The following is a 24,681-nucleotide window of genomic DNA, read 5'->3' as shown; positions in this document are numbered from 1 at the left end:
TGGGTGACGGACCGCGAGGCGCTGAGGGAGCTGGCGGCCAGCGGCGTGTCCGTGCACGCGCACGTGACCCCCTACGAGGTGCGCGACCCCATACGGGCCTGGGTGGGCCGCGAGTACGGCGTGTTCATCCAGACCCTGGAGGAGCTGGGCGCCTGCCCCAGCAGGAAGCTGCACTTCCAGGACGAGCCGCCGTCCATCCAGAACCACTTCCGGGTCATCCTGGAGTTCTGAGTTCTGCTTCCTGTTTTGGTCTTAGAACTTTATGAACGTGAGGGAAACATGTTTTACATTTATGTTATTTAATGTTTAATCTAATTATATATGATGTAGCATTCAGAGTACGGAGGCCCAGAATGACAAAATTAAACATTAATTTAATAAATAAATACTTGATGTATGAAACATTATAAATGGTTTCAGTTTGACTTCAGGAACAGGAAACATAAGTAAACACAATTCATTTTATGCATTGGCTATTATAAGTTTGCATCTAAATTATTTGATTTCATATTTAATAGTCTTAAATAAATGCACATGTATCTTTCTAATGAGCTAATATGTGGTTTTGTCTCTTCTGGCCTTCCGTACCGGAGGTAAACAGCCTCTTTCATTCCTTCAGTCTGAACCCAGGCTTTATTTTTCTTCCTTTGATGAAGTGAAATATGGCGGTTTCTGGTTCTGATAGAAAGCTCCAGAACTTGACCCGACCCGTTAGAACCTATAGGCAGAACTGTGAGCCTCAGAACCGATCCAACACAGGAAACAGACCGGATCAGAAGGTCCGGGCCGATCATTTTGGGTTTTTAATTACTCTTCAGAACTGACTGTGAGGTTCTGATTCGGTTCTGATGGGCATCACTGGAGTGTGGAGAGGAGGTCCAGTACCAGTTTTGGATCGGGTCAGCCAACCTGTTAGCCACTGGACGGAGGAGGAAAACCAGCCCACAGCATGATGCTGCCACTACTGCCTCCAAAACAAAAACTATCCCAGTTTATCTCTACCATGGAGTCAAATATCTCAGCATCCAACCAAACATCCATCCAGTTCTGGTTTCAGCAGCTGAAATTAAAACAGTTCCATAATCAATAAAATCTATAAATGATTGGCCTCCAGGATGGATGAAGCACCTCCCCTCTTTATCACCTCCTCTTCTTCCTCAGTTAGCAGTGCGGCTAACAGGAACTGAGCAGCTGCTTTTCCAGATGTTTCTGCTGAATGTAACTTCTGATGCATTCCTTGCTAGTGCTGCTGGTGGCCAGCAGGGGGCGCCACTGGACAGACACGCCACGCTGATTGTGTTTTCTACAACTTTAATGAGCTTTTCCAGTTTGCTGTGTGACGCCTACAGATTAGCCAGCAGTTATCAGATTACAGATTATTTATTCTGTTCAAGATGTAATTCCGCTCAAACATTAAAAAACAAATAAAAATAAAGTTACATCGTTTCAGCCGTTGGTCTCTGTGCTTGTGGCTGATTTGACTGGAACAGGAGGAATCAGCAGAACAAACATGGAGGTCCATTGAAGCAGCTGATGTCAGACCGGCTCCCTACGGCGGCGGCGGCGCGGGGCATCCCGGGACGGTGCGTCCTCACTGAGCCCTTTGTGCCCCGCGGTGAGGTCATGAGGTCAGCCGCTGCGGCACGCCGCCTCTCTCACTTCCTCTGCTCCCTCGTTTCTCTCCTTCAGCTGCCAACAATCCAAACTCCTGCAGAGTCGTCCTGCAACACGTTTCTACTTCCTTCAGTTCCTTTCAGCATAAAAGCCTCAATCAGCTGCTTCCCTCCACAATCAGCCAACATTAAGACATGAGCTCATGGTTTCATAAAACATCCAGAATCAGTCCAGCACATAAATAACATTAATAACAACAAGAGCAGGCCTGCGGCAGGCGGAGCGGCGCCCTGAGATCATCACTCGGAGAGGCTTCAGACACGCCCCTTCCTTCCTGCACAGGAAGTAAGTGCTAAGGAGGAAGTGACGTACGGCGGCCGAGCGGTGCGAACACGATAAAAAACATGATGCCAATACAAAACCTATCGATCAGAAAAACTCAGGAAACGGAAACTCTGCTAACGCCTCCACTGAAATCCTCCAGACCACCAGGGGGCGCCGATCTGGAGCAGGCCCTCAGGAGGAATGTTGGAGGAAGGAAGAAATACTTCACATCTTTTTCAATAGTTTTTATAACAGACCAGCAGCATAATATCACCGACTCCAGGCTCCCCCTGGTGGAGCGGAGGACTGAGTTTACAATGTTTGCTGTTTTCCATTTCGCTCGTTTCCTTCAGTTTTTCTGTTTTGTTTTGGAGTTTCATCGTTCAAGTGTTTGCAGCTAGTTTTGGGTGTTAGCTGCGCCCGTTAGCCGCCGTACGTCCCGACAGGAAACGGTGCGCGGCGCGAACATCAGCTGCTCTACAACTAAACCCTGAGCTACTTTGGGTGCAGAGATCCCGCGGGGAGCGGCGGCGTTACGAACGGTTCTGCTGGCGACGGCAGCAGGCGGCTCTTCCTGGTGACCCTGACAAGTTTCCCTACCTTAAGGCATAGATTCAAACTGCATAGATTCCCTACATAGATGCTGCAGTGCAGGCGTCATGGAGGCGTCCCGCAGGGCAGCTGGACAGAATCAGGAAGCTGTTATCTTTGGTTGGACTGTAGGATCAGTGAAGCAGAGTAGAGCTTCTGGAAGCTAAAATTATTTAAAACAGAAGAAGAAGAAGAAGCCGTCTGCGCCGCTTTGCCTCAGGGGTCATCAGAAGTCGCCGTCTCCGGCCGTCTCCTCCTCCAGGCGGAACCTCTTGGCGTGGGAATGGGGCGAGTCCAGGAAGTTCTCCTTGTCCTCCTGCGGCGCCGCCCACTTGGCACCGCAGCTCCGCTCCCGGACGGGCCGGACCAGAACCGGCTCCGGGTTCAGGCACAGCGGCTGCTGCCACAGCCATGGGTGGCTGAGGCACTCTGCGGCGCTGGGCCGGTCCCTGCGGGCCAATCAGAGGTCAGAGGTCAGAACTTTCGGCTGATCCGGATCCACATCGACCCAAAGGTTCATCGCTCCAGAGAAACGTTCTGAACAAAGGTTCTGAACAGAGGTTCTGAACAGAGGTTCTGAACAGAGGTTAAATTTGGTAAGAATTGCTGAGTCTTCAATAATAATGACAGACTTTCCCAATAGTCCCGGTTCCGTCCCGGTTCCGTCCCGGTTCCGTACTCACTCTGGCGCTTTCACCAGCAGCTTCCTGATGAAATCGACGGCGAGTTCAGAGACGCGGCTCAGCGCGTCGCGGCTGTAATCCACGTTGACCTGCGACACGTTCAGGTACGTCTCCTGCTTGTCGTCTCCGAGGAACGGCGACTCGCCCGTCACCAGCATGTAGGCGATGACGCCGACGCTCCTGCAGGCGGAGCAGAGAGCCGGGTCAGAGAGCCGGGTCAGAGAACCGGGTCAGAGAGCCGGGTCAGAGAGCCGGGTCAGAGAGCCGGGTCAGAGAGCCGGGTCAGAGAGCCGGGTCAGAGAGCCGGGTCAGAGCGCCGGGTCAGAGAGCCGGGTCAGAGAGCCGGGTCAGAGAGCCGGGTCAGAGAGCCGGGTCAGAGCGCCGGGTCAGAGAGCCGGGTCAGAGCGCCGGGTCAGAGAGCCGGGTCAGAGAACCGGGTCAGAGCGCCGGGTCAGCAGAACCAAATCCTCGCTCCACGTTCCTCTGACGTTTCGAAATGTTTCATATTTTATTTTGAAGATTAAATCTAACCGGACGTCCTGACCCTGTTGCCATGGTTACCCCTGCCAGGTGACTCACCACAGGTCCGTCGCCGTGGTGATCGGCTCATAGCTCAGAACCTCTGGAGCTGAAACACAGGAAGTCTGATGTCATTCAGAGTTTCATCACTTCCTGTTTCCTGTGCTGACAGCAGGACCAGAGGAAACGGTTCAAAGTGTTTCTATGGCTACAGATCTGAAAAGTGTGGAGTGCACTGAGGTCAAAGGTCAATCACTTTCCCCTGAAACCAGCAGAAAGAAAAGCTGGAATCTGCTTTGTTACTAATGGAGACGGAGGTCCGATTGAACCGGACCGGGTCGGGTCCGATTGTACCAGGTCGGACCGGACCTGACCGGGTCGGGTCCGGTTCGATCGGGTCAGGTCGGGTCCGATTGTACCAGGTCGGACCGGACCGGGTCGGGTCTTACCTACATACTCGGGCGTTCCCAGGATCTCCCGCAGCTCGCCGGTCGTCCCCAGGCGCCGCGCGAGGCCGAAGTCGACGATCTTGATGTCGCCCGGTGGCGCCAGGCTGGTCAGCAGGATGTTCTGAGGCTGGAGGACAAAATGGAGGACGAGTTCACCGGACCGGGTCAGGAGAGGGTTTACGCAGCCGTCGCCATCATTAGCAGGTCCACTTTCCACTCTGACTCATATTTGCTTTCAGAACCAGCAAAGAAACAAAGAGGTCCGGTCTGAGCCGACCCGGTGAGACCGGTTCAGGTCAAAGTTCAAGTAGGATTCAGCCACCGCTCCCTCCGGTCCGGGCTTTGACTGGACCGACCCAGAACTTCAGCAGAACCTCAAATCAGATGGAGAAAAAATCTGCAGAGAACGAACCAACGTTTCTATTGGTCGGGCCGTGAAGCGGTTCTGGTCGGGAGAACCGGTCCAGCAGCAGTTTGTTCATTTGCTGCCACACCAGAATAAACATCTCATAAACTTTAATAAATGAAATAAAGTCAATAAATTTAGTTGAACTTTTCAAACATGGAGTCAGAAAATTAAACATTGAAAAAAGGAACCCAGAGAAATACTGAATGCTTAAATGGACCCGCTTCATGTTCTGGTTCTGGTGTGTGTGAGACCTTAAGGTCCAGATGGACCAGCTGGTTCTGGTGCAGGTGTTGGACCCCCTCCAGGGTCTGTCGGATCAGCCGGGTCACCTGGGCCTCAGGCAGCAGCTCCTCCGACACGCACAGGTCAAAGATCTCCCCGCCGGCGGCGCTGCAGACAGAACCGGATCAGAACCGGGTCAGAACCCAGTTGGAACCGTAACCCGGCGGGCCCCAGGTCCACTCACTACTCGAGCAGCAGCACCAGGTCGTGGTCGGTCTCGTGGGCGGCGTACAGGTTGACGACCCGCGGGCTGTTCCGGGCCAGCTCCAGAACCGCCATCTCATGGACGGCCTCGGCCCGGCAGTCCCGGCCCCGCCTCCTCTTCCTCAGGAACTTGGCGGCGAACTCTTTCCCCGAACTTTTCTCCACGCAGCGCTTCACCACCGCAAACTTCCCCCTGGGTCAGAGGTCAGAGGTCAGAGAGAACCCACTGAGGACCTGCAGACAGGTCTGTGCAAAAGTTTTAAACCATCCAGACCTGCTGCTGGTTCTGATCCGACTTTTACAGGAGGAAAATATATTTATGAAAAGGAAATGTATAAAAATATGAGATGTATTTAAATAATAAAATAATTTCTGGGGCAGAACAAAAAAAACCATCAACAAATAATCATATTGACGATAATATTGATGAGGACGCAGTTTGTAGATGCAGATCAGGTTCTGATCAGCAGGACTAGATCCAGCTTCCTCCCAGAACCAGTCGGTCCGGTCCAGTCGGTCCGGTAGACCTGGGACTGACTGGACCACCCAGACGCTGACCACATCTACTGTTTCCACCTCTGGACTAATCAGAACAGTTTGGACCAGGCGGTTCTGGAATCATCCACTCTGGGATCGGCAGGTGCTGCCTGGCAGCCAGCCGTCCAACCTTCAGTCCCACCTTCAGTCCAACCTTCAGTCCCACCTTCAGTCCCACCTTCAGTCCCACCTTCAGTCCAACCTTCAGTCAGGTCCAGTTGGACGATGCAAACGCCGCCTGATCTCAGATCAGCTGGAAGCTTCCTCCACTTCCTGTTTCAGACCTCCACTTCCTGTTTCAGACCAACATGGAGTCCGGTTCTCCTTTCTGCGTTCTGGTTCTTCCTCACCCACCGCAGAGCCAGCGGGCCTCACATGACCGCAATGTGGTTACCATGGTTACCACAGTTCGAGGTTAAAGTCCAGAGTCCAAAACATGGCGGCCAGAGAAGCAGGCAGTCAGTCAGTCAGTCAGTCAGGTGGCTGACTGACTGACTGACACCTGATCAGAACCTGATCAGAAAAAAACATGAAACAAGAATCTGGATCCTCCTGATGGTCCAGTTGGATAAACCAGGAGAACCTGGACCGGGTCGGACCGCACTGGGTTTATAGAAACATCAAATATAAATATTAGTGATATTTAGTCTGGATTAAAAACCTGCCGGACCAGAACCAGAGACCCAAATGACAAATCGCTTCACAAATACAGAAATTACCGTAAAAACTGAGAAAACATGTTAATGTTTAAATAAAGGTTTGACCAATCACACACTAAAACAGACCATAATGTACATCAGTAAATGCTGCTGTACCTAAACTGAAATATGAATGAAAAGGTTCTGCTGCGATTCTTGTTTCTGTCATAAAACTTTAATAAATCATTTCCGGTCTGAATAATTGACTTTTTCCTTTCAGATCAGATCAGGAGCCAAAGGCTTTACCGAAGAACCGAAACTCTCAACATGAGGTCCCGGTCCAGCCCGGTTGAACCGGACCGGGTCGGAAAGGAGCCGCTCACCTGCCCAGCTCTCCGGTTACGTCATATCCGACCTCCAGCGGCTCGGCGCTGATCGGGGTCTGGGGCTCCGCCAGCAGCCCGGCGGCCAGCAGCCCGCTGCGGCTGTCCAGCCGCCTCCGAGACATGCCCCGGTCCTCCGGTCCCCCGGTCTTCCGGGTCCGGTTCCGATTGTTCAGCCCTGCGAGAGAGCAGAACCGAACCGCGCGGCTAGTTTAGACTGGTCACCGAGCTGCGGGTTCACTCCGGTTAGCCAACGGTCGCCAAGTTAGCTCGACTACTTCTAAAGCATCCGGTCCAAAAGTGAGTTCGAGCGGTTCGGTTCCTCTCGGCTCCGCCTTGGCGAACCCACCTGGCTGTGAAGCGATCCGGACGGCTGGTTCTGGCTCCTGTTAACCTGGTTTGTTTGTTTATCCGGAGTCTTTTCGATCATTTTTACATCCCGTTTGACACGGTTCAGACACGTCACTCCACTGCGGCGCATGCGCACTGGCGTGTTTGGCTAAAAGTTTCAACAGTTTTCTTTCGAACAGCCGTGGGAATTCCGTTTCCTTCCCGGGATCCGACTCATCCAGCAAATGTCTTTCCATTCCTGCTGATCTTTACAAACATGATGGGAAAGTAAAAAATTGACCTCAAGTAAAAATAGTACGACTTCAAAGTATCATTACACCCAAGAAACTACTGAAGTAAAAATTAACAGTATTTGGTATAAAGAAATGGGTCATGACCTATGATGTAATGTTTTAAAATAAGTCAAAAATAAACACTTTCCCAAGTCATATGGGAATTAGCTGACCTCTTGAATTATAATACACACATCATGGATTTTGTTTTGCTTTTATAATTTATAATAACCAGGTTTATAATTCAACACAAACAGTAAAATCTAAAATTTTAAATGTAACTCATCAAAGTTCAAATTCAATGAAGAAACATTTCAATTTATTTTTTGTTGAAAATCTCAGCAGGTCTTTTGTTCCTTTCAGTCATGACTTTGTTAAACATGTTTCTGCTCTCATTGTGACTCCTGAGCCCGGTTCTATGTAGGTTCTAAAGTAAGTCCACCTGAGCAGCAGGTCGCGGTTCTGTGCGTCACTGAAAGACGTACAGAAACTAAATGAAGGCCTAGTCAAAGTCCAGACATATTCAGCTGAACCGATGAAGCATTGTGAGCATTGAGCTCTGACCTGCAGGTCCAGTATTTAAATCTTCTCAGAGTAACTAGTTCCTTTTACTTGAGTAACTTTTTTAGAAACGTACTTTTACCTCATTGATTTCATATCTGAGGAAAACAGAAACATTCAGACCTGCAGCGAAACTCAATGAGAAACATTTTCTTCTGATTTTATTTTCATTTTGATCCCTAAAATACCAAAACTTTAACTTTATATTTTGGTCCGTCTGCTGATCAAATTAAATGATTGATAACTTGAGTTATCAGTACTTTTTACCAAATACTTTCTGACTCGAGTCATTTCTTTGATTTCTACTTGAGTAAATTTATGAATTATTTCGACTCTTGTGTTTTGTCCAGTCTGGGCTCCTCTGTACATAAATTCATGTTTTTAATATTTGTTTCAGTCAACCTGTTTGCTCCCTCTTTGAACCTTTTGTTTTGCTTTAAAGAATATTTAGTTGTAAATTTAGTTTGACTATTTTTTAAGAGTATTGTTTGGATTTTAATTCTTCAAACATTCAGCTAGAAAAGACAAAGAGAAGGAAAATGACAGGTTATGATGGTAAACAGTAGAAGAAGAGCCGCCTGTCCTATCAAATGCTCCTCCTGTTTCTTTATTACAATCTCAGTGAAATGGAGACAAACATACAGGCGCCTTGCATAGAGTGGAGATCTGAAAAGTGCGTCCGGGTCCGGAGGGAAATGTTCCAGAACCTCCAGGTCCGACCGGAACCTGAAGCTCCTCATGCACAAAGTTCCCCAGACATGAACCCAGAGGTGAGATGAGTCGGACCGGACCAGAACCGGCCTCGCGGTCCGCTCCGCCAGGCCCGAACCTTTGGTACAATCGTGCAAAACGGACATATTTTCACACGACAGACAGACAGACTTACACACAGACTCATGGTTCTGTACACGGTTCTCCGAACCCCGGTCCAGTCAGCTCATTACTAAGATAGACGGTTCAGAACCATGCTGGCCGGCGGGCCGACCCGAACCGACCCAAATCCGTCAATGGAGAGCAGGAATCCTCATGCACAGGAGCTAGAACTACTTCAACATGCAATATGGAGCTATAACACAGCGCCACCAAGTGGTCACTGCCAGGAGCAGCTCACGGAGCCGCACCGGACAGACCCTGCATGCAGGATTGGACTGGGAGCACTGGGAGGAAAGTGAAACCACCGCGGCTCCTGTGGTCTGACTCCAACAGGCTTCCGTAGATCTAACATGCAGCGTCTCCAGCGGGAGGACAGACAGATGTCTTATCTTACATTTTGGACAAAGAGCAGCGTTTCACTGAAGACAGGTGTCCCAGTTAGGAAGAGGAAACCATCAGAGGCACTGGGACAAAAACAATCCTCACATCCAGAAATTCAGCTGAGCTTCAAAGAAACATCCGGGCTGAAGAGGCGGAGAGGATCAGGCAACATCTGGCCAAAGGTCATCAACAGGTCAGACGCACCAGCTAGCTGCAACTCTGGAGCGCCAGGTGTGTTAGCCCAGCTAGCTGCAACTCTGGAGCGCCCAGGTGTGTTAGCCCAGCTAGCTGCAGCTCTGGAGCGCTATGGTGTGTTAGCCCAGCTAGCTGCAACTCTGGAGCGCCCAGGTGTGTTAGCCCAGCTAGCTGCAGCTATGGAGCACCCTGGTGTGTTAGCCCAGCTAGCTGCAGCTATGGAGCACCCTGGTGTGTTAGCCCAGCTAGCTGCAGCTCTGGAGCACCCAGGTGTGTTAGCCCAGCTAGCTGCAGCTATGAAGCGCTATGGTGTGTTAGCCCTGCTAGCTGCAGCTCTGGAGCGCTCAGGTGTGTTAGCCCAGCTAGCTGCAGCTCTAGAGCACCCTGGTGTGTTAGCCCAGCTAGCTGCAGCTATGGAGCACCCAGGTGTGTTAGCCCAGCTAGCTGCAGCTATGAAGCGCTATGGTGTGTTAGCCCAATTAGCTGCAGCTCTGGAGGGTAGCTTAGCACAACACCAAAATGGAAGAACATCAGTAGTGACCTCAGGAGCAGCTGTTCAGTGGTGGGCAACGCTAACTCAGCTGTTACTTCCACTAATGCTTCAGAGCTGTAACGATGTGATTCTTAGCAGAAGCTAACACTAAAGCGCTACATCAACAGGGTGTTTAGCAGAAGCTCATGCTAATCATAAACACAAGTTCAGCTAATACAGAATCATTATACCAACATGTGATTTAGCAGAAGCTAATGCCGCTGCGCTAATCATAAACAGAAAAGAAACAAACTGCTGCTACGTGAACAATTCTTAACAGTCGATAACTTTATTAAAACCCAGTAAACCATCACTTTGGAGTTTATCTGAAAAACTTAGCTTAGCATAAGCTAACTGTGCTAAACATATTGAAAGTTAGCAAAAGCACTAAAAGAGAAACCAGATCTGCATGTAGCACATTAGTGGGAGCGTGCCCACCACTGCAGCTGCAGCTGGGTCTGAACTGGGTCATCAGCAGAACCTGGATCCAAACCCAGCAGAACTGAGCTGGACCAGAACCAGAACTCGGTCACAAAGCTGAGAACCTTTGACCTCATTCAAAGGACTGAACAGATCCAGGTAATATTTATTATGGCATTCACTGTGTTCTGACTCCGGCCCGTCCAGCTCCAGCCGTCCAGAACCTTCTGGAGTTCTGGACTCGTACATTCAGCCGCAGGTTTGGTACATTCGCCACCACGTGGGAAGTGATGTCATCTGTTAGGAGGAAGTGGAAGTATTGCTCGTCAGAAAGGTGTGGAAAGTACCGGGCTCTCCAGAACCAAACCCATCAGAACCCGGCCCGTCCTCCAGGAGCGGGTCCGGTTTGTGCGAACAGGTGAGTGAGTGCAGGTGACCCCAGAGTGAAGGTCGGCCAGAGCGGCTGCTGAGATAAAGCACACATGTGGCTCAGTGACAGAAACGGGTTCACATGAAACGAGAAACTTTACAACATCCAGCGGTTCTGGTTCCGTCTCCTCAGAGAACCGGAGCGACTGAGGAGCAGCAGGTTGGTGCGCCGTCTGTTTCTTCTCTGATTCTCCTCAACGGGACCACAGGGTTTCCAGACGCTACTCCAGACCGAAGGTGCTGGTCTCCTCCACGGCCGTCACCAGCTTCTCATACAGCATGGAGAAAGACGGGTAGGGAGGCAGGTCCAGCCGGTTGAAGCAGGTATGAGCCCTGAGGGAGACGGAGAGACGGTGCCACAAACCAACAGAGAAACCAAAAGGCTGAACTGAATGAGCCAACAGATAAACGAGGGATGAATGGATGAATGGATGAACTGCAACCTCAAGTTATCAGGCAGCTTCTCCTGAGGCTAAATGAACAGAAACACCCAAAAATAAAAGCTGACCAACAGTCTCAGAACCATCGGGTCCGACCACAGAACCAGCTAACATTTCGTTGCTAAAGGTCAACAGGGTCAAAGGAAACCCGAAGCGAACACTGGAGCAGAAACCTGATGAACTGGGAGCAGCAGAACCGGGCCACAGGTCCGGTTGGAGTCGGCATGGTGAGGATCTGGGCTGCTTGTTCTAACAAGGTCAGAATCACCTCCAGAACCTTCTGACATCACAGGAAGCCAAAGGAAATAACCCTGGACCAATCAGAGCTGGTGGGCGGGGCTTAAACAGGAAACCAGTCTGAACTGTGGTTGGTTGTTTAATGTGAAAATAAAAACTGAGATATGAAATATTTCCATTTAGCTGCCCGATAATTCAGAGAAAAGAGTCAAAATCCACTTCTACTTTCTGAAACTTTCATGTTCAACGTTTATTAAGTGGAGAATAAGATGATCCTCCTGAAGGAGAGCTGCCTGGGCAGCGTCTCTCTCTCCTCACCTGGGTAAAGACGTGATCTTCCCCCATTTCTCCACGCAGAACCTGCGCGGTCCGTTGCTTCCGCGCAGCGAGGCGAAGCCTTCGTAAGGAACGCTCGACGTTCCCGTCACGAACTGCAGCAGAAACAGGAAAACCGTCAGCTGCTGAACAAACGGGGGATTCACACAAAGGCCGCATCAATCACTCCGCTTTAAACTGACTGCCTAGTCAAAGTCCGGTCCTGCTGTGAGGTGTTGATGCTGGTCGACCTCTGACCTCTGGTCCTCCAGGTCTGGGTTCAGTTTGAATGTGAACACCATGAGGACCAGAGAGCGCTCCAAAAGCAGGAAGTGGACTACAGTGCAGGGCATTCTGGGTAAGTCCAGCCAAAGCTAACATGTTAGCCTAGCGCTAGCAGCAGCAATGGCTCCTGGTCTTCAGCCAAAGACTAAAGAGAAATCACTAAACTCTGACGCCTCCATCTTGGTTCATCTGGTGAAACAGGAAGTTGCTCTCAGTGTCTTCAGAGGTTTTAGTGTCGTTTCCTGCAGTGGTTGTTGGTGCAGCGCCCCCACAGGCCAGGAGGGGAACAGGCTGGTTGGACTCAGAACCACAGCAGCTGGAGGTGGAGCAGATGATGGAGTTCTGGTTCTAGTAGAACCGGGTCGACCGGACCGTCAGGAGGAAATCAGACACCATCATTCATCTGATCAGAGTTCAACATCAAGATTTCATGATCAACTGGATGTCAAACAATCAGCTGTACCCAAAACCTCAGAGAAAAGGAAACGCTGCAGGTTTATTGTTCAAAATCATGTAGAGAGAAACTAGTGACCCACTTCACAGATTAAAATATCATTTATATCTTTTAATAGTTTGCATCTTAATCCTGCTGGAAGTTTAAGGTAGAAACTCTAAATTAATTCAGCTGATCTGTTTTTATTAATAAAAGCCTCAGCAGCTGTGATAAAGTCCAGATTAGTTTCCTCTCAATGTCCCATAACAATAATATTTAGCAACTATAACAATAAAAGTCTGTTATGGAACGCAGTCCCCCGCTGTGCCAGTCCTCCACCAGGGGGCAGCACCTCTCCTACCTGCAGCAGCCGCAGCCTCTGCTCGTTGTTGAACCGGTCCACAGCCGCCCAGAACCAGCGGACCACCATGTGGTTGTCATGGTAACCTGAGGCAGAGATGATGCTGAGTCATGACTGCTGCTGCATCAAACATTTCAACTAAAAATCTACATAAAAACCATCTGTAGTCCATCAGCCTGACAACAATAATAACAGAAAATAATTAAAATTTAAATTATGAAAATATAAATGCAAAAAATGTAATAAAAACTGAATTAAAGATAAAAAAATCAGAAATATAAATTAAAGAAAATGTAAAAAAATGATGCACATTTTGAAGCATCTATTTAAAACTGCAGAGTGTGGTTGATCTGAAAGGTGCGGAAGGCCTCTGCCTCGTACCTCCTCTGTACTCTGTGTTGTTCCTCCAGTCAGTCAGATCGATCTCCGCTGTTCCTGCGATGACCAGCTCCAGCTCCCGGGCGTCAAACACCGACACCAAGCGCACATCCACCACCTGACGACCCGCAGCGCACAACACACACGCAGAGCAAGACACACACACAGAGCAAGACACACACACAGAGCAAGACACACACACAGAGCAAGACACACACACACACAGAGCAAGACACACACACACACAGAGCAAGACACACACACACACACAGAGCAAGACACACACACACACACACAGAGCAAGACACACACACACACAGAGCAAGACACACACACAGAGCAAGACACACACACACACACAGAGCAAGACACACACACACACACACAGAGCAAGACACACACACACACACACACAGAGCAAAACACACACACACAGAGCAAAACACACACAGAGCAAGACACACACACAGAGCAAGACACACACACACAGAGCAAGACACACACACACAGAGAGCAAGACACACACACACAGAGAGCAAAACACACACACACACAGAGCAAGACACACACACACAGAGCAAGACACACACACACACAGAGCAAGACACACACACACAGAGCAAGACACACACACACACACACAGAGCAAGACACACACACACACACACACACACAGAGCAAAACACACACACACAGAGCAAAACACACACAGAGCAAGACACACACACAGAGCAAGACACACACACACAGAGCAAGACACACACACAGAGAGCAAAACACACACACACACAGAGCAAAACACACACACACACAGAGCAAGACACACACACACACACACAAAACACACACACACAGAGCAAGACACACACACACACACAGGAAAACACACACACATATTAATGTGTCACATTTGTGATATATTTTTGTTTCCTTAAAGGTTCTCAAGACCCAGCTTTTATTTTGAAAGGGTATATATCAGTGGTAAATTTGCATGTTAGCTCCATATGTAGTTTAAACATCGTTTGTTTTAGTTTGCAGTCAGATATTGTTGGTTAACAAGCATTTTGTCTTCACTTAATGTTTAATTTAGCAATTTTAGCTCAGATTTTACATTTGGCTCAGAGCTGTAGCTGGAGCTACCAGCGGTACCTCATAAAAGCCTCGGACCAGGCTCTCGGTCTGCTGCGCCACGCCGCGCTCGATGCGCCACTTCACCATGCGCTCGATGTATTCCTTTTTGTTCTTCTCGGACACGGGGATTCCCGCCCCGCCGGGCTTCAGCTCTCTCTCTGTGATCTGCAGACAAACAGCCGGTGGGAACTACGGACGGGCGCCGCTCCGTTTCAGGGGACGCGTTTAGGGGACGGACCTGTCCGAAGACTTCCTCATTGACAGTGAAGGTGAGGTCCAGCATGTCCTCAATGTCGTTGTCCTTCATCCACTGCAGGCTCTGGTGGAACTCCTCATCCAGGAACTCGAGGTCGCTGAGGTCACACGGGCTGCAACCAGAACCAGAACCAGTTTAAGGGAGGTACCGGGTCTCTAATGGGCGGTACCAATCTGCTCTTCCTTCTCCCAACACTAACTAGAAACCACCAATCAGAGCCAGGAGGCGGGTCTTAGCGCTGTCAATTAATCACTTGTGGTGCTTCTCGTCCCTCCCCTGCTCTCTGCTACACTGCAGCTAGCCTAGCCTGCCATGAATGCTAAGCTAGTTAGCATGGCCACCATTGATGATGGATTCCTCTTCCTTGGTCCTCAGAGGAATCAATCTGTGCATGAACTGATCATTTTTCCCTGAACGTGTTTACGAGCCGGACGGTTCTGGTGAAACATCGGACCTTTCCGGCCCGGTGACGGTGCCGCAGGAACCACACATGCGCAGAAGGCCTTTATAGAACGGGCGAGTGAAGAACGCGTCCAGCAGGTACTGATGAACCAGAGCCAGGCCCAGAATCCGCCCGCTGAACCGAAACCTGGACCCAGACAGAACCAGAACAAACACCAGGATTCTCAGAACAAACATGAAGCTGCTGGTCGCAGCAGACAGGAAGTGCTGACAGGAAGTCACCATTCGTGGTGGTTGTCCACGAAGGCGGACATGGGGCTGATCTGGACCGTGTACGTGTCATTGGCCGAATACTCGAATAAACCGTAGTACGGGTTGAAGAGCTCTCTGGACACCAGGAAGAAGAACTCTCTGGACGGCCGCTGTAGTCCAGCCTGAAACACACCCGGAGTTTCTCAGGGCGCGCTGCTCGGCCCACTCTCATTCAGCAGAACCAAACCTCCCACCATCAGGCATCGGCTTCCTCACCCGTCCTCGCCGACGAAGCTGACGTAGAGTTTACTCCTCTGCAGGTCTTTACGGGAATAACACATGATCTGGTTGAAGGCGTCTTCCAGCAGGTGATCTCTGCGGATGATGAGCCTGGAGACAAACAGGAAGAATAAAACATCGGTAAAATGAAATACAGAAAAATAAGACAGAATACTAAACATAAGTATTAGTATTCTAATACTTACTGTCCTTCTAATACTGTCATTTATACCAAAAATACATTCTGTTTGGACTTTTCAAACACAAAACAAGAATCTAAGAGGCAGAGTTCCTTCAATATGAAAAGAGCCGAGATAAAGTTTGTAAGTTCACCAGAATCAGTTGATCATATTTTTAAAATGACCACCGTGGTCTAGTTAAAGTTCATGTCAATGAACAGAAAAACCTGTTATAATTCCTGCCTGAGCATCTAGATGTTCAATATCCAGTTCAGATGCTTTATTGATCAAATGTTGTGAAAGATTCAGCAATAAGTGGGTCTAAAACTGTGAATCTGTCCTGAATCACATTTTATCATAGGTCTTAAATTGCAATCAGTGACCTGTAAATATGCTCATTCTTTATGTCTTTGGTTGGTATTTTATTTGAGACCATCTGGTTACTTTCCCAGCTTGTGTAAAAACATGAATAATCATATTAAATGATGAATCAGGCACTAGCTGTGTATTTTTATGACGTACTTGACTTTCCCCGGTCCCTGGCCGTAGCCCTTCGTCTCCAGCTTCCGGTAGAAGTTCCTCAGTTTCGCCTCAAAGTCTCTCTTGTACGGAGCGGGCGCTCGCGTTGGCGCGCGGCGTTCCTGCAACGAACGGGACGAAAGTCCAGGAGGGCAGAGACAGGAGAGCGTTAGCAGATTCCAACCGAATCACCGCAGTGCAATAAAAACCCTGAATGCAGGTTAATCCTGGATGAGCTTCAGACTCATCAGCTCTTCAGTTCAACAGCAGCAAACATCCAACAAAACCAAATAAGTTTGATTGTTTCACATAATAATCTGAGGATGAATGAATCTGCCTGGAAGGTGTTTGATTTTTCTTCACAAGATAATCCTGGGAAAATTCAAGCATTTTCTGTTAACTCTGTATTTCTGCTCAGTTTGACTAAAACTAAACGCATAATAAGGTTATAAAACGTAAATATATAATCAGCAGCTCCTACAAGGTCCTGCATGTAAATACTTTGAGTTTAGACAAGAGAAAAAATTCATTTTCCATAGATGAATGAACAACAACAGTTCATTTTAGATAACACAGTTTCAAACTCCATATTTAGTAAGTAAGCTAAATATTTTGTTCAGCTCTCTAAGTAAATATTTACTGAAAAGTTGCTAAATGTAGCAGCGTACAGCCTCAGCACTTGTTGGCTCCGCCCCTCAGCACCTGTTGGCTCCGCCCACTTGGCTGCACCATTCTGGGGGCGGGGCTTTGCTTTCACACAGTGTTTAGTCAAACTTTGAGACATTCAGTCTGGAGGTTTGATCGGGACGTTTTAACGTATTTACAGAACGTCTGGCTTTATATTACTTTCTGAACAAACAAAACAATTCATATCGAAATAATCAAAACTTTTTATTGCTGTTGTTTAATAAACCTGTGAATGCAATAAAGTGTGAGCAAACAGACAGATTCACCTGGAGAGCTCTGAGGAGAAGACAGGCTGTAACCTGGGTGGAGCAACGGCGGCACGTATGACATCACTTCCTCCTCAAACAGGCTAGAGGCAAAGCATGAGAGGTCAAAGGTCAGAAATGAGGCAGCCTAAATTCAGCCGCTCAGCAGAACGGAGCGGACTGACGGCGGATCGAATCCAAACATGGCGGACTGATGAGCTTAAATCTGAACGAAACTGCAGAAAGATGGTGATGAACGAGTCAATCAGGAAGCTTAAGTTTGCTACGCAGGACGAGACGCTCAGCTGTTAATAACAGAAACATCATGTCAGCTGTTAATAACAGAAACATCATGCCAGCTGTTAATAACAGAAACATCATGCCAGCTGTTAATAACAGAAACATCATGCCAGCTGTTAATAACAGAAACATCATGCCAGCTGTTAATAACAGAAACATCATGCCAGCTGTTAATAACAGAAACATCATGCCAGCTGTTAATAACAGAAACATCATGCCAGCTGTTAATAACAGAAACATCATGCCAGCTGTTAATAACAGAAACATCATGCCAGCTGTTAATAACAGAAACATCATGCCAGCTGTTAATAACAGAAACATCATGCCAGCTGTTAATAACAGAAACATCATGCCAGCTGTTAATAACAGAAACATCATGCCAGCTGTTAATAACAGAAACATCATGCCAGCTGTTAATAACAGAAACATCATGCCAGCTGTTAATAACAGAAACATCATGCCAGCTGTTAATAACAGAAACATCATGCCAGCTGTTAATAACAGAAACATCATGCCAGCTGTTAATAACAGAAACATCATGTCAGCTGTTAATAACAGAAACATCATGTCAGCTGTTAATAACAGAAACATCATGCCAGCTGTTAATAACAGAAACATCATGCCAGCTGTTAATAACAGAAACATCATGCCAGCTGTTAATAACAGAAACATCATGCCAGCTGTTAATAACAGAAACATCATGCCAGCTGTTAATAACAGAAACATCATGTCAGCTGTTAATAACAGAAACATCATGCCAGCTGTTAATAACAGAAACATCATGCCAGCTGTTAATAACAGAAACATCATGCCAGCTGTTAATAACAGAAACATCATGCCAGCTGTTAATAACAGAAACATCATGCCAGCTGTTAATAACAGAAACATCATGCCAGCTGTTAATAACAGAAACATCATGCCAGCTGTTAATAACAGAAAATCATGCCAGCTGTTAATAACAGAAACATCATGCCAGCTGTTAATAACAGAAACATCATGCCAGCTGTTAATAACAGAAACATCATGCCAGCTGTTAATAACAGAAACATCATGCCAGCTGTTAATAACAGAAACATCATGCCAGCTGTTAATAACAGAAACATCATGTCAGCTGTTAATAACAGAAACATCATGCCAGCTGTTAATAACAGAAACATCATGCCAGCTGTTAATAACAGAAACATCATGCCAGCTGTTAATAACAGAAACATCATGCCAGCTGTTAATAACAGAAACATCATGTCAGCTGTTAATAACAGAAACATCATGCCAGCTGTTAATAACAGAAACATCATGCCAGCTGTTAATAACAGAAACATCATGCCAGCTGTTAATAACAGAAACATCATGCCAGCTGTTAATAACAGAAACATCATGCCAGCTGTTAATAACAGAAACATCATGCCAGCTGTCACACCTAAATCACATCAAATTCAGGACTTTTTCATGCAACCTTGACAGAAATTGAGAAAAGTTAACTCTTGTCTCAGTGGCGTCCCGTGTGTTGGGTTTCACCCTGAGGAGAGACGACTCGCTGCTGATCATCGTTCCCCTTCCGTTGACTCCATCGCCCATTAGACACAAAACATTAGCTAGCTAGCTAGCAAGGCTATGTTAGCAGCTATTAGCGGTAGCTTCAATGACCTCAATGAAGATGTCGGTGAAAGAGCCAAACTTTTGATTGTCTCATGAGAAATAAACGACAAATGACATCAAATTGTTCTGTCATGACAATGAGCAGTTGGTCTCAGTTTTAGATCCATGAGCTAAAGTCTTTCTAACGATGCGTGAACCCGGTAAATGGTTCCAGAACCAGACTGGATCACAGATCGGACCTCACCTGAGCAGCATGACGAGGTCGGCGTCGCTGGACAGACGGGCGAGTCCGTTGACGCCCTCGCTGCGGATGAACTGAACCTTCTCCCTGCAGACACACATGGGGTTAAACAGGCAGGGATCCGGCAGGGTCAAAGGTCAAAGGTCGTGCTCCGGTTACTTTAGGGAGTGGTTCCTGGCTAACTCGGGCTGCCGCTCCTGCAGGACCTCAAAGATGTTGGGTTGGCGTAGAAAAGCCACTATCTTGTCGTTGTAAGCTGGATGTAAAGCAGAGAAAGAGTCCAGGTGCGTGACCAGGTGTGTGTTCTGTCCAGAACTGGACCCGGCCCGGCGGACTCACCCACAGGAACCACGTCGTGATACGGGCTGCGGCTGGACCCGCTGAAGGTGCTGGAGGGCCGGGGCATGGCGGGCAGGCCGCTCTGCCGGGAGTCATCCACCACCTGAGAGAGAGCGGCGGTTCAGGACCCGACCCAACCACCAAGGTCCACCTGCTTGGTTCTGGTTACCAGCATCTAACGAGCTGCTCAGATTCTTCCATCAGGTTTGGATCGGATCGGATCGGCAGTTTGCTGAAAAGCTCAGACGACTAGATTATTATTCTGTTATTCTTTCTGATTACCAAACTGCATCTCAAGGTGATCGTAGCGGATCTGGTCCGCTCCGATCTAAACATTCCACATGTTGGATCGTCTCGGTCCGATGTCACGATGTTGGATGTTAAATGTGATGTCAGCCAATCAGAAAGCGCGCTGACGGAAACATGGAGGGAAATCCTAAACACTGAAAACAAAACGATGATCGTCTGGTTTATTTCTGTTAAACGTCGTCCATTAACTACCGTCGGCGCTTCTTCATCGTCGGCCATGTTTTGTGATATTTCCTGTCTGAATGTTGGAGAGTGAGGTTTGTTCCGCCGCAAAACTGGTTAAACTCCGGCTGTGTGAACCAGGCATAAATTGACCTCGTTGTTCATAAACTGATATGAAATTAATTTCCCCTGAAAACGTTCAGTAAATCTCAGCCGGAGTCTAAATGAAAACAAAACGTCCTTCAGAAGGTTTGATCAAAGACTGCAGGACCGTTTAGCTTGTTGACTAACCTCCAGGAAAACACACTGGACAAAGGTTTGACCTTTAACCTTACAGCCTCTCCAGGACTGATCTGACCTCTACGTGACCTCTGCGCCGGCCTCTTACCTCCCCGGCGCTGTGGCTCCGTTGGCGGCTCAGGTGCTGGCGGTGGGCCAGCAACCCGGTGGAGCGCGAGCTCTGCAGCGGCAGCCGGGGGTCGATGAAGGTCGTCGACCGACAGTTGTGATCCACAAAGAAAGGCTGCGGGTCAAACAAACAAACCCTGAGAGGCTGAGCTCCCGACGTCCTAGTCAAAGTCAGCAAGCTGGCATACCTTCCCAGTGTGGTCGTGCTTCATCTCCCAGCCGCGGGGGAGCTCCAGCTGCTTGTTGGCGAACATATTGAGGAAGGTCACGAGGTCGCGGTTGTGTTGGTAGCGCTCAAAGTAGTGAGCGTCCCGCCGCACCTTGCTGATCATGTGCTTCAGACAAGTGTTGCTCGTAAACATGCGGTAGGCACTCTGCACGAAACGCAACAGCAGCAACCTGAGATAACCTCGAATAACCTCAGGCGGCCCACATCAGGGTGGTGATCAACAGAGAACAGGTTCAGAAACAACCAATCAGAGGCAGAGACTCAGAACGGAGCCACTAACACTGAAAACCAGCAGATCAGACTTTACATCATGGAGCTATTATTCCCACAGGCACTTAACTGGATGGACTGGTTAAACTGGATGGACTGGTTAAACTGGATGGACTGGTTAAACTGGATGGACTGGATGGACTGGTTGAACCGGATGGACTGGTTAAACTGGATGGACTGGTTGAACTGGATGGACTGGTTAAACTGGTTGAACTGGATGGACTGGTTAAACTGGATGGACTGGTTGAACTGGATGGACTGGTTAAACTGGATGGACTGGTTAAACTGGATGGACTGGTTGAACTGGATGGACTGGTTGAACTGGATGGACTGGTTAAACTGGATGGACTGGTTAAACTGGATGGACTGGTTGAACTGGATGGACTGGTTGAACTGGATGGACTGGTTGAACTGGGGGGAGCAGCTCAGAGCTTACAGGGTTTGAATGCAGCACGGTGAAGAAGTCTGGGCTGCACAGGAACTTGGCGCTGGGCGACTGCAGCAGGAGGGAGAGGCGTGAACGGCTGCTGGAGTGAGCCACCGCGCTTTCTCTGCGATATTCTGCAACAGATTCAGGGAATGGTCAGAGAAACATCTGGACCAGTGGGAGGCCCCCAGTGGGAGGCCCCCAGTGGGAGGCCCCCAGTGGGAGGCCCCCAGTGGGAGGCACTCAGTGGGAGGCCCCCAGTGGGAGGCCCCCAGTGGGAGGCCCTCAGTGGGAGGCCCCCAGTGGGAGGCCCTCAGTGGGAGGCCCCCAGTGGGAGGCCCTCAGTGGGAGGCCCTCAGTGGGAGGCACTCAGTGGGAGGCACTCAGTGGGAGGCACTCAGTGGGAGGCCCCCAGTGGGAGGCCCCCAGTGGGAGGCACTCAGTGGGAGGCCCCCAGTGGGAGGCCACCAGCTGCTGCGTCAGCGGAAACGGACCGGAGATGGAGTGAGGCATCAGCTCGCCCTCCGGCTCCGGCAGCTCAGCGGAGGATTCCTCTGGACGCTCGTTGCTGGTTATGGTCCTCCTGATGCTCTGGTATCTGTCAGAAACAAACCGCGGTGAAATTAAAAACATGAAGAGGGTCAGATTGTAAAGGGTTAGGATTATGAACTTTTTAATCTGTTTCCGTGTGGCTGGGAAACAATGAATCCTGCAGGCTCTTTCAATATTCATCGAAAGAAAGACATTTCTCTCCAGACTCCAGTTTGATCTGGTCGTCAGTCGTGAACTTGACCTGGATGACGGTTTGCGTTGCCATGGTTACCTGCGGTTGAGCTGCTCCATCTGCTGGATGGAGTTGGAGCGGGTCATGCCCTGCGGGGCGGGCGGTCCGGTGGGCCGCTGCCACGTGGTCGTCCTGTTCACATGATCCACGAAGAAGATCCGGCCGTGGCTGTCGATCCGAGCCTCCCAGTCTGCGCAGAGGAGAGAGAAGGAAACGGTTAACAGATCCAGCAGCAACATGGTGGCTTACCAAATCAATTACAGCTGATTGATTGATTGATTGATATGCAGAACCCACCAGAACCTGACAACTTGAAACTGACAGCAGTTGGAACAGAACTCAGTGGTCCAGTTAAAGTACCAGCAAAGTTTAGTTTGTTTATGAAGAAAAGTAAAAAACAGTCAGCAGGTAATGCTACGCATCGAGACGCAGCGCTACGCATCGAGACGCAGCGCTACGCATCGAGACGCAGCGCTACGCATCGAGACGCAGCACGCACGGCGAAATGAAATTGGCATGCAGCAGGATGCAACATGATAGGACGAGATGCTGTGTGACGCTGCGCGGCGGCATGCAAACACACTCACTGGGGGGCAGCGGCTCGTCCACCCTCTGGTATCGGTGGATGTCGTGGCGCACCGAGGGCAGCGATCGGACCGGATGGCCGTTAACCGGAGCGTCTGGAGGAAAACAGGTTGACTGGATTATTTCTGGGAGATTTCACCGTCTGAGACCAGCAGGAGGCGCCGTACCTTCCTCCCTGTCTGTTTCCGTGGTATCCGCAGACCCCCCCTCCTCCCGAGTCTTGGTCTCCGCCACTTCCTGTCCGTCATCACCGCCGCCCGCAGCCTGCAGGCTCCGCCTCCTCACGGCGACGCCCTCCTCCTCCTGCGGCGGCTCGCTGGCGGCCGGAGGATCAGCTTCGGCCTCGGAGGCCGCCGGTCTTCCTCCTGCCTCCTCATCCTCATCCTCATCATCATCCCTCGGTGGGGAGGTCGGCGGCGGGCCGGGCTCCCCGTCTCCTCCCGGTCGATGGTCGTCGCCGCTCCTTCATCAGCTTCCTGCACAGAACCACCTGGATCAGAACCAGTTGGACCAGCTGGACCAGTTGGGACCTTAAGAATAATGCTGGCTCCTGATTGGACGACACCTTTGGTGTCATCAGTAGCTTGTCGCTACAACATTTGAACGATTCTTTGAGAGGAACTGATTCATCAGACCCGGTTCCTGTTGGAGGACCAAACTCACCACAGCGGTTGCCATGGTAACCGCTCCACTGTCGGAGGAGGAGCCGGCGGTCTGAGGTGCTGTTGCCATGGAGAAGGAATCCATCTCTGACGTAGGGTCTTCGCCCGGCGCCCCCCCAGTTCCAGAGCCTCCACAGCCTCTGGCAAAGCATCATGGGTAACAATGTGCTCCTCCTCCACCTCCAGGAAAACCTCCGGCTCCGAACCGTCGTCCGGCTCCAGATCCGGCTCTGCGCCCAGGGCGTCCCCAGGCCCCCCCTCCGCCCCCTGCAGCGAGAGCTCCGGTTCCACCAGGAACAGGTCGTCATCGTCGGGGCCGCCGCCGCCATCAGGAGGCTCTCCGTTCAGCAGCAGCGGCGACAGCGGAAGGGGCGGCAGCTCGTTGACGGCAGAGCGCTCCTCGTCCTCGTCGGAGTCGATGTGCAGGATGTCGCTGAGCCGGGTGTGCGTGGGGAAGCTGGAGCACAGCCTGGGAGAGGCGGCGCCCAGGGGCCTCTCACCGGGGCCCTTCGGGCCTCGATGGCGTCCAGACCCTCGCTCAGCGACCGCTGGAAGATGGAGCGCTCACAAACCGCCGCCACCTCCACGAAGCGCGCCGGACGCACGGCGGGCAGCTCTTTCTCCGGCAGAGCGGCGGCCCCGCCTTCCCACAGGCCGTGGGGCCCCTGAGGGCCGGTGGGGGAGAGGCCGGCGGACAGTACGCCTGGCAACGTGTGGGGAAGGTCCTCGTCGTCTGACGGCGTCCCCGGGGCGCCGTTCAGCGGTGACAGGCCGATGATGGAGTCTGGCGAGGCGCCTGCAGTGGGACAGAGGCTGGTGAGGACAGAGACAGGTGGGTGGAGTGAAAGGGTCACGAGGGTGGAGCCTGGCTCACCATCGGGCCCCGTGGACGTCAGCTCCACCCGGAACTGCAGCTGGCCGCTGACGTGTTCGGTGGGCAGGCGGCACAGCGGGCTGACCGGCTGGACCCTGCGCAGGAAATGGGAAGTAGAAAACAAGAAAGAGAAAGTAGGAAACAGGAAGTAGGAAGTAGAAAACAAGAAGCAGGAAGTAGGAAACAGGAAGTAGGTATCACGATCCACATAGGCTCAGATATATACATACTCCCCACTCCTTCATCAGATTTCTCCTCCTCAGTTTCGCCTGTTTTCAGAATGATTTGTTTTCTGGTCTCTGTCCCTTTAATGCAAATAAGCTGCTGCTGGCTCCGCCCCCTCATCTCCATGTTAACTGTACAACCGTCCGTCTGCAACCCAGAAGCAGAAGTTTAAACAGTTAAAACCTGCTCTGCCAGGGTCGCTAGGCAACGGGGCTGGGCGGGGG

The 24,681-nt window shown here is 50.0% G+C and overlaps 1 protein-coding gene and 1 pseudogene across 1 annotated transcript; both read right to left on the bottom strand.

The window, feature by feature from the left end:
* Positions 1-1,294: 1,294 nt before the first annotated feature.
* On the bottom strand, positions 1,295-7,239 carry LOC129357758 (serine/threonine-protein kinase 17B-like). The gene is made up of 8 exons (XM_055026789.1): positions 6,983-7,239; positions 6,634-6,811; positions 5,056-5,268; positions 4,841-4,979; positions 4,181-4,307; positions 3,792-3,840; positions 3,213-3,392; positions 1,295-2,978 (listed from the first exon to the last, which is right to left on the bottom strand). Exons 2-8 carry the CDS (start codon positions 6,756-6,758, stop codon positions 2,756-2,758), a joined length of 1,056 nt encoding a protein of 351 aa, XP_054882764.1. The 5' UTR covers positions 6,759-6,811; positions 6,983-7,239; the 3' UTR covers positions 1,295-2,755.
* Positions 7,240-10,066: 2,827 nt separating this feature from the next.
* The window catches only part of LOC129357757 (E3 ubiquitin-protein ligase HECW2-like), a 24,359-nt pseudogene continuing 9,744 nt past the window's right edge, over positions 10,067-24,681 (bottom strand).

The sequence above is a fragment of the Poeciliopsis prolifica genome, unplaced genomic scaffold (genome assembly GCF_027474105.1).
Source record: "Poeciliopsis prolifica strain line A6 unplaced genomic scaffold, Auburn_PproV2 SCAFFOLD299, whole genome shotgun sequence".
NCBI lineage: Eukaryota > Metazoa > Chordata > Actinopteri > Cyprinodontiformes > Poeciliidae > Poeciliopsis > Poeciliopsis prolifica.
Note: the sequence above shows the minus strand (reverse complement) of the source record. Positions and strands in the feature narration are given on the sequence as shown.